A 9,996-nucleotide genomic window follows, 5' to 3' on the forward strand; every position below is an offset into this window, starting at 1 on the left:
CATGGGAATAAATAATGTTGACAATTACTTTAAACGTATAGTATAAGGGATCATTAGAAATCGCATATCATATCCAATTAAGGTACCAACATACTAACTCGTTCATTCATTTAGGAGCCTAATATATTAACATCAAATCAAGCCGTGTAAGGTGAGCCCTCATAGATGCGGTCACTGGACTCGCAGTGACTGTTTCGAACTAATTTAATTGTATAGTAACCAGTATGGCTACGGTCCTTGATTACACATAAATACGCAAACTAACTTACTTTATCACTAAAACCAGTAACTTATTATAACCTACGTAAATTATCCGAACTGTATTTTACTCTATTTGTATATATAAGGAAACATTTATTAACTTTAACAACATAAATAGCCAAAAATAAATGTAATTACCAACAGAAAATGATAATAATAGTTGAACTGTATTGTATAATATTATACATTAAATTGTACAACTTGAATGTATAATACAGTATAAATATCTTGTGTACGTGATGGAAATGATATCAATCAAACAATCTGAAATTTGCTAGAATTGACTTTATTCGTCTCATTCTGTAAACCAACTCCCAAAACAGACTTATGAGGTTAAATCGCTTTCGTCGGGGTGTTCTGCCGCCATCTTCTGTGACCATGTCGATTCGCCTTTGTACCACATCGTGATCTGATCACCATCTTCAACCCAAACGTCTTGAGGACCTGCACAAGAAGAAATATGCCATTTTTAAAAGTAGTGAGGTTTTCCTGGAAAAAGAAATTGAAATATCAAAATTAAAGGAAATTTGCTTGGGATCCAAAATCCAACACGTGGTTGTGTATTTCAGTGAGAAGGCTTTGTGAAATTTGTGAACTAATATCCTTTTTTTTTTAACTTTTAATTGTCCTGACTAAAAGTACACCAAGAAAGTCCATATCTGTGTGTGGGGGGGGGTCAATAATTCAACTAGGAGTTACTTTTATTTTCTATATCTTCCAGTTCATGAATGTATTCCATTATGTATATCATGCATGATATACATAAGGTCCAATTAATTGAAGTCTTGCTTTGCTAGAAACCATTTAGATAGTAGTTCAGAGAATGAGAGTATGCTCATTACTTGCGATGCGGGAAAAGAGCTGTATGCACGGAATAATTACAGTTCCTTACTTAACTGTTGATGTGCATACCAACCTTTAATAAAGAAACATAACTTCGTCACATTTAGTGGTTTCCTATTTGGTTCTGTTCCTTTTTTTTTTGTTACAAAAATATAAACCATGCAGTCAATCTGTGGTTAGATTTGAATCCACTTAACCTCCGTCAATGAAGGGATACCACTCTCTGGATGCTAGAAAAATAACAGACACTACGATAATAATCAAGATTCCAGCAGCATAATGCATCTGCCCCTGAATACAAAAATGGACTATATCTTTCATTATACACGGAATTCTTATTGCGAACTCTCTCTCTCTATCACATAACGTTACACAGATACATTATGCAAACTATAATTTCCCAAAAATTACCAAAGCAGACAGAATTCTATCAAATCAATTTTTGAATCCACCTCCGAACTGCTTCACCATCCGATTTCATTTTGATACCACCCTTTTCCTTTCGGTCAGTACGTCCATCTAATGAACTGAAGCTTACAAGCATTCAAAAAGATCAGTAACCGTTTTCATTTTATCTAACTCTGGTCTACTTGTGGTAGACCAGAGTTAGATACTATGGTATTCGATACTATTCTGGTATTCTTGTGCTATGGATCTGAATCTTTCGACGACTAGAGATTTCTATTCGGAAATGAGTACGTGTAGGTAGGCTATACGTTCATGAACTAGGGTATGTATTATTTGTCAAGGACAAGTCCTGGTACATGAAAGTATAGCATGTCTTGTGGACATATGGCGCTTTTGAAAAGTAACGATCGTGTCGTTTCAAACACGGATCTCTCCAATAAGCAAAAGACACACATTTAAACATTCCCAAGTCAATTGTAACCGATCTAGTGACTCTTTGGCAGGAGAAACGTGCTTCCTAACCAATAAGTCGTGCGACATACCCCAGATGACACAGACCATAGAGTCTTGAAGTGAGCAGTGACAACGTGTCGACAGTATACACGGTAAATAACATCTCTTGGTAATCATGTATATATCACTGATGTCTAATCCCATAATTAACAACTCCATTTGGAGTGATTTCGCTGCCATTTGTGTCAAAAGTCGTACATTATTCACCAGAATTCTGGTCGACGTTTAGAATGCTATGAAGAGGACCAACATGTTGTAGGACATAATTATTCTGCACCTATCGAATGACTGTATGTGGATGAGTGAGTGGAGTCCACCATTTATCAGAATGCATCGTTGCCACACAGAAGTTCAGATTTTGGTGTATAACACTTCGGGTTGTGACTTCTTTTTTGTGGCAAGCCTTTACTTGTGTTGCGGAAAATTGCTAACGACAAAGCCTCTCTTCTTATTTCGGACAATTCTTCATTGAGGACGTAGTGGTAATGAATTGAAACACTGACCATGCTGGAATCAGCTAAATAATATCACCCTGCCGTCATGCAAAAAATGTTCTGAATATTTCCTGAACAACGCCATTCTCAAGGTGGATTTGCCGTTGTCCTGATATGAATCCCATAAAATATCTTCGGTAAGGAGTGGAGAAGCGGATAAGGCAGATTAAATTATCTCCCTTCAGTACCTTGTGGCCGCGTGAGGAACAGCGATGCATTCCTGAAGCTATTTATTGAAACTTGGAAAGCTTCGTTAAGAGAATGAAGATGTCGGGGTCAGAGGTTAGCAAACGTTCTGCGAATCATTTTCAATATATTGAGAAAATTCGCCGATTTAAGAAAAAAATAAAAGACATTTCAGAGAAAATCAAGCAAAATTTGCACTAACAAACACAACTTTATCATTTTTCGCTAAGGATAGTGTTGCACTTGGCATGAAATACGTGAACTTGGATGCATCTCACAGCAAAATACTAAAGATGCGGGCCAAATGAAAATTACTTCCATATTTCACCAACAGGATTCTACAGGCAGTTTTGCTCCGATAACAATGTTTGCAGATCATATTTTCCTAGTTCCGTGTGAAACCCCACTCTGCTTATTTGAAGCTCGAAGTGGATTGAAAAAGTTCCAATATTTGGTTGCTAGAGCTGGGTTTCTAGAATGCCTCGAGCAGGATTATCAAACTATTAAATCGCTTGCGTTGCTGAAGGTAAAGTGCAACACTTCCAGAGCTGAATAAACGAGTTTGCCTCTAAAAATAGTTTTTTTATTTTTATTTTTACACCAGGCAACATTATTTTTCAATTTTACATTATGTGTAAGACTTCATCTGAGGAGATAATTCGACTTGTAAAGGAGAGAAATGCAAAACAAAACTATTCTTAGAGATGGTGAGTTCTTAGAGTCATTTTTTCCTGAAACTGACTCAGGGAAGAGCATCAGTCTCTGCTGACGAATCTCTTGCATTCCACTTACGCAATACGAAAGAAACTCTCATGCTTGGTTCGCTAAGGTAAATAAAATATATAAAAAAGAGGGGAAAATAAATTATACCACTCGGGATTGATAGTTTTATGCTTACATAACTGCCAACATAATCCCAGTGAAAACCATTTATTAGCAATTATATTCGAAACGATTAATGATATTGAACTTTTTTCGCAAAAGATGGCGCCAGTTTAAATAAAAAGTCAATCTGCCTGTTCTGCAGGATTGCTTATGATTACAGTATGGGGCACTGCTGTCCAATCAAAAATACCGCACGCTGATATTTAAGCTTAATGTGTTTACACTTCGATTTAAAATGATTGTTTTCTCTCTCAAACGAACTATCATATCTATGGGCTACTTAAATAGGTTGTTTTACCCTTCCACCCAGGCCCGGCTGCTGGGGTGTGCGAAGTGTGCAATATACACAAGCGCTGCAGAAGAAAAGGCTCCTAAAAGTTGTCAAAAAATATGAGATAAGAGTTTAAACGAAGAATGAATGGTACATATAATTATGAATGTCCATCGTCTTCCGTTCGTGCCCTCTTCAGATCTTCCCGGAAACGAACAAATTAATTCTGAAATTGTATCCTGGACCCGATTATATCACTGTAATTTTTTATTAAAATTTACGAAAATATACCTAACATAGTTCTTCTTTATTTTTTTGATGTATTATAAATCAACATATTATTAACTGTTGAGTTTTAAAAAAAAATTGTATAAACAGGACTAATTTGTAGGTAACATTATGCTGTAAAGCGGTTTTCATTTGTTTTTCATTTCCTGTTCGTTTTCTTCACACGTTATTCAAAAAATACGTTTCTGGAAAGGCCCCGAACATTAATCGCACACAAAAGAAAAATACTAGGCGCCGGCGCTGCTTCCACCTCCCCCACATGCAATTAAATCGCGATGTAATCAACGAAGCTTTAGAACAAGTGCCAAGGGAAGGCGTCAAGCAGTTTAACAAAAGAGTTTTCGGATTTATTCAAATGTGAAATACTTTTCGAACGCCTCACTAAAATATTTAATTCTACATCATCAATCGTGGAACGGACAGAGTACTGCATTTTCGTGTAGAGAGACAGAAGAATTCGAAGAAAGAGAGAAACAAATGAAAAGGAAAAAATAAATGTGTTTAAATTACGATGGAGAGATCAAAGATCTGAGGGAGTGAATTTAGTTTGCGTATTTGCAAACTAAATTCACTCACTAAATTGGTGGAGGAAAATCCTTCCATCTGCGCATACGTCTGGCTTCTCCACGAAGGACCCTCGCTTCCTAGACGGAATTCGAGCAGTCCTCCTAAAGAAAGGTCAGAGATCGCATTAATCTCTGACCTCGCATTAATGCGCTATGCAGGCTCTCAAGGAAGGCGACTGCGTTTAAATGAGATTGAAATTCTAAAAAAGTAATAAAGCTACGTAAAGTACAAAAAGCAAACATTCCGCATTACACTCTCTGTGACATCTTTGTATACACTCATGAGCCAGAACAGTATGATCACCCACACCCTTTCCTGCCAAACAGACGACGCGGTTGATCGAAAATAGGCCCGTGGTGGCGGAATCGTGTTCGGAATTGTTCTCATGGATACGAGACCTTTATCCCCAGTATACGCATTTCTCCCCAAATCTTACCTAGAAATTGTGTTGGACCAGATAGTGCACGATAACGCACATTGCATTGTGCATTATCGTGCGAAGATCATATCAAACTTCCGTGTGCTCATTCTGTGTGATCCAGTAGTTCCTTAATTCTACTCACATGAATCCCATTCAACAATTGTGAGATCATTTGAAAGCAGCATCCAATAGACAACGCCAATGCCTTGCTCAGTCGCTGATTCATAGAATTTATTTGTCTAGTTGGTCCATGGTACCTCAGGACACCTTCCGTGGTCTGGTGGAATCAATGCCAAGATGGATGAAAGCGGTTATCTCGGCTAAAGATGGGCCACCGCTAGTCAGGTGATCATAATGTTTGGAGCCATGAGTGTACAAGCAAGAACATTGCAGTGAATTTTTTCTTAAAGTATTACTGAAGAAGTATTTAAGCAGTTAAGTGAATATCTTATGGTATTCATAACCGTTTAAGTAAAATGCAATAAATTTCTGCACAAGAATGAAAACGAACTCACCTTCTTCTTGATGTGCGCCAAACCCTTTGCGTTGTCTGAACACCTGCCAAGCCTCGCCGTGTTCTGGGTCATTGCGAATTCCAGACAGGGAATAAACGTAAGGGCCCCACTTTGTATCTTTATACTCAAACCTACAACAACAGAATCATAATTGTTAATTCCTTATCTCTGTTGCAATAACCAAAACTCGCACTCAAATAAAACATGAAAGAAATTATTTGTTCACAATATAAAAGTTCCAAAACATGCGATATATTAACTTTTGTCACAATTCTAAGTATCTCATATTAATTACTGCATATTCAATCGACTAGAAAAAAATGAGTCGTACCGAAATTTGGGATCCAGTTTGGCAGCCACTTTCATGATGTCAAAAAATGAATTATTTGCAACGACTTGCAGTCTGAGGATAGGCACGTGGTCAGGCTTCTCTCCAATTTTAAGCAGATATTCTATATGAGCATTTCTGCCTCCGTTTCTTTGTAGATCTTTCAACATTTCACCACCTGCAATAATCAGAGTCTTTTAGCAGGAGAAAAGAGAATACCCTCACCCAATGCTAGGAATTCTTGCGAACCAAGTATGACATAACACTACAGACTTAAAACAAAAGGAAAATGTAAATAATTATGTTTTAAGCAACTGGAGGTTACCTGATTTTGTATTGAATCTTGAACAGTTCACTTCTTTCAGGTCCAGGAGACTCGACCCTCCAAGCACTGGGAGGACGAAGTAAGTGTCGAGTGGTGTGCCAAAAGAGCCGTCATCTTTTTGATGGGATAAAGTGTACTCGGTTGCGTATCGCTCTTGCCACGTTGAACGACCGTAACCTGCGGCATTCAAAAGCTGAAAAATATGAATAAAAATAGGATGAAATAAATATGATTCTTTTTTCTATCTCACTTTTAAAAATTCCTCATATTGGCGCTATCCAAGTCTGCGTCCTCCGTATGAGACTGCCTTAATCACCATTTGTGGAAGAACCCCTTTGAAGGATTCTTTGCATCCTAGTCGATATTCGAATCCTCGTCTTTCCAACCAACCTGCATCATCCTTACCAACTGAGGTATAAATGACCAACCCCCCCCCCCATCTGTTTCATGTCTTCTATATTTCGAATATCTTCAGTTACTCTGTACTGTCCACTCGGCATCCGTGATGACTTCCGGCCTACATTATTAATATTAATGTATTATAATTACGGCTATTTTGCCTGCTTCAGTTTAGGAGTGCCCCTGTTTAAATGTCATTGGCTATTTATTCATGGATTCTTAGGGCATTGTGAGTGTAAATGTACCAAAAAGTATATGTAGCATAAGGAATAGAAATTTACACATACCTTTTTTCTGGGTGTTGCGGCTTTTCCTCTTTCTGCGATGTCGAAAAACTACTGAGTGTGTGTGGGGGGGTAGGCAATTTGATAGAATTAAGTTAGAAAAACCTTTATATATATTTTTTCAGTAATATATATAAACATATATATTATATTATATAGGGTGAGGAAAAGGTGAAAGGGTTGATTTTTTAAAATAGGGAGGGGGAAGGGAAAAGGTGGTTGACGGGGTGCGGTCCGTTTCGACTATTCGTAGTCGTCATCTGAACACATTGGGAAAGTGGATGCTATGTCAGGTCGGATAGGTGCTTCTGCTTTTGAAGTGTTTGTGTTGTCGCCTATTGGTCGGGGTTGTGACCTCAATTTTATGTTGTGAAGCTTCCAAACCTCGGAGATTATGTAGGGCCTGTGTACGTTGATAGAGTTCGCGTCACACTTTATAGCTATTGTTTTTATCTTTATCTATTGTTTTTCTTTCTTTATTTATTATCTATATTTATTATGTATATTTATTATCTTCTTTATCTATTGTTTTTATCTTTATAGCTATGGGAGTTTTCCCAGAAATAATATACATATATACTTAATATTAATGTTTTGCTCCTTTCAAAAAAGTAAGATTTCCGAAAGATTTTTCAAATTATTATTTTTGCTATTCTATTTGTGATCGTACTGATTTTAAAATCCAAATTCATGCACTTACCTGCAGCACTAGAGCTGTAGTGTACAAGTTTCCAAATCCTTTATCAGGAATATACATGCTCAAAAGGTAAGTAAGTATTTTAGGTTTTAATGTTTTCAGGTCATCCTCACTGGAAATATTTTCAGGAAATCCAGTTCTTGCAATTGAAGAGTTTGCATCTTTGATCATCAACTGTTTTCTTTCTTCAATGCAGATTACAGACAGCAATGCCAAGAGCTTCAAGTCTTAAAGGGAAAAAAATTATATATATATATATATATATATATATATATATATATATATATATATATATATATATATATATATATATATATATATATATATATATAATATATATATATATATATATATATATATATATATAATATATATATATATATAATATATATATATATATAATATATATATATATATATATATATATATATATATATATATATATATATATATATATATATATATATAATATATATATATATATATATATATATATATATATATATATATATCTTTCAAAAAACATTTTAAATGAAACATTTTACAAATACAATTTTTTCACATATATTCAAGAAAACGACAGTAAAAGCTGGTGTTCTTTCATACAGTAATATATATTGTGTTACGGTTAGGAAACACAAGATGGCAGTAGTGGTTTTCCGTACTCTCCTCCTCAGATGCTAATTAAAATCACTGATAGTCTTGGACCAACTATTCTGTGATTCGCTTGGCTGCACAATACCCAAAATATTAGGACTAATTGGGCCTTGAGTATTCCCTTTGGGAATAAACGGCATAGGGATTTATTTATATTTAAGCCGAAATAAATGTACGGTAATTGCATACAGTTTGAATTAAATATGTAATTGTTTTGTCTCTCCAATTGTGAATAGACAATTAAAATTAAATAAATTTATTTGTTATCGTATTTTACTATAATGAAGCTTTGATCATAAACGTAATGAGGAAAGTTGAAACTTTCACACCGCAATACGTCAGTTTGTATTACAACAGAATGAGAAAATAATCAAGTAGGAAACTACGTAGAATTATTATATCAATCTATAAAAAAATAGTTTTTTTTTAATTATTTTTATTTATTTATATATTTTTGAACGATGGCTAATTAGAGTATATTGATTGGACATTGTTTTATTTGAGATGAACTTTGATCAGGGAGGAGATTCGTTAAAAGTGCATTTACTGAAATTTAATACGCTGATAAAAACTAAAATATGTCAATTCCTCGTTGTGGTCTAAGAATTAAATCCATTCGCTCTCACTGTGAGGCTTGCTTTTGTTGAGTAGATGAGCGCAGTTTAGTTTAAAATGATGTAATAAATATGAAAGAAAAATGTTGCTTTAAGCATGCACCTAATTAATATCAGCACATTGTCAACTAGTGCCCGGATGTACTCAGCCAGTTGAATGGAATTCAGTGGATCGGTATCTCTCCTGGAAAAGAATTTAATATCTGTTCACTGTCGCTAAAAAAATAAATAATAAATAATTAACTCTGCCAGTGCAAAAACAGCAATTAAAAGTTATTTCGTGTTGGGTATTACACTATTTTCCTGCCAGAAGTGTTCGTGCTGAGCACTGTAAAAGTTAAACACTGTAAAAGACTGAAAAACCCAACGTAAATTTACGTTGATAAAAAAAAAATAAATAAAATAAATAAATAAATAAAATAACCGAAGCATGCTTCCCTTCCGAAAGAAGTGAGCACGTGTAAAAAGAGGACAGAAAGATCAGAAACAGTCTTTTATCTCAGGCTAAACAGTTCGTGATGTTAATTCACGAAACGAATTGCAATAAACTGGTTCACTTAGGAAGGACTTGTCAAAAGAATATCGCAGTTCAGGAGTAAGACTGAATAGAAGGAGAGGCAGGCAACATACGAAGTTAGAAACGGCGATGTTAGTAAGGGGGAACGATGTCCTTTTGCTATGTACCACAGCCAGATTAATCTAAGAAAATGTGATTAGGTCAAGTGTGTTTTGTATCGTGGATGACAAAGGGAGAGAGTTCGATTAACAAAAACAAATAAAAAGATGGTTTGTGGGAATGACCTTTGTGATAATTATTGTTCTGTTGCTTAGAAGACACAGGGGGACTGATGTCTGATATGAAAGGATTTGACAGCGCGTGATATTGATGGACTACAGCAATTTCTTCATTGCTGTGCATTCCACAGATATCATGCTCACAGCTTGCTCATAGTCCAGCAGTAGCCATTTCTGTTTGTAGAATGTGCTTCGTTCCTTTTGCGTGTGGAGACAATTGCGGTGTATTTAGTGTGGGGAAGTGT

General features: G+C 35.5%; 1 protein-coding gene across 1 annotated transcript; it reads right to left on the bottom strand.

Annotated features, from left to right (window-relative positions):
• Nucleotides 1-586: 586 nt before the first annotated feature.
• LOC150102094 (uncharacterized protein CG3556-like) lies at nt 587-7,866 on the bottom strand. Its single transcript, XM_090399971.1, has 5 exons — nt 7,689-7,866; nt 6,306-6,498; nt 5,984-6,158; nt 5,653-5,783; nt 587-705 (listed from the first exon to the last, which is right to left on the bottom strand). The coding sequence occupies exons 1-5, from the start codon at nt 7,854-7,856 to the stop codon at nt 587-589; spliced, it is 786 nt and encodes a 261-aa protein (XP_090256097.1). The 5' UTR covers nt 7,857-7,866.
• Nucleotides 7,867-9,996: the final 2,130 nt, after the last annotated feature.

The sequence above is a fragment of the Typopeltis vanoorti genome, chromosome 11 (assembly GCF_054136105.1).
Source record: "Typopeltis vanoorti isolate ZY-2024b chromosome 11, IOZ_Tvanoo_1.0, whole genome shotgun sequence".
Taxonomy (NCBI): Eukaryota; Metazoa; Arthropoda; class Arachnida; order Uropygi; family Thelyphonidae; genus Typopeltis; species Typopeltis vanoorti.

Bases quoted from the DNA above. Each gene is read 5' to 3' on its own strand.
- LOC150102094 (XM_090399971.1), bottom strand. From the start codon at position 7,856: ATGATCAAAGATGCAAACTCTTCAATTGCAAGAACTGGATTTCCTGAA. The intron at 6,499-7,688 runs GTAAGTGCATGA...CATATTTTTCAG, and splicing joins CTACAGCTCTAGTGCTGCAG to CTTTTGAATGCCGCAGGTTA. The intron at 706-5,652 runs GTGAGTTCGTTT...CTTCTTGTGCAG, and splicing joins TGGCGCACATCAAGAAGAAG to GTCCTCAAGACGTTTGGGTT.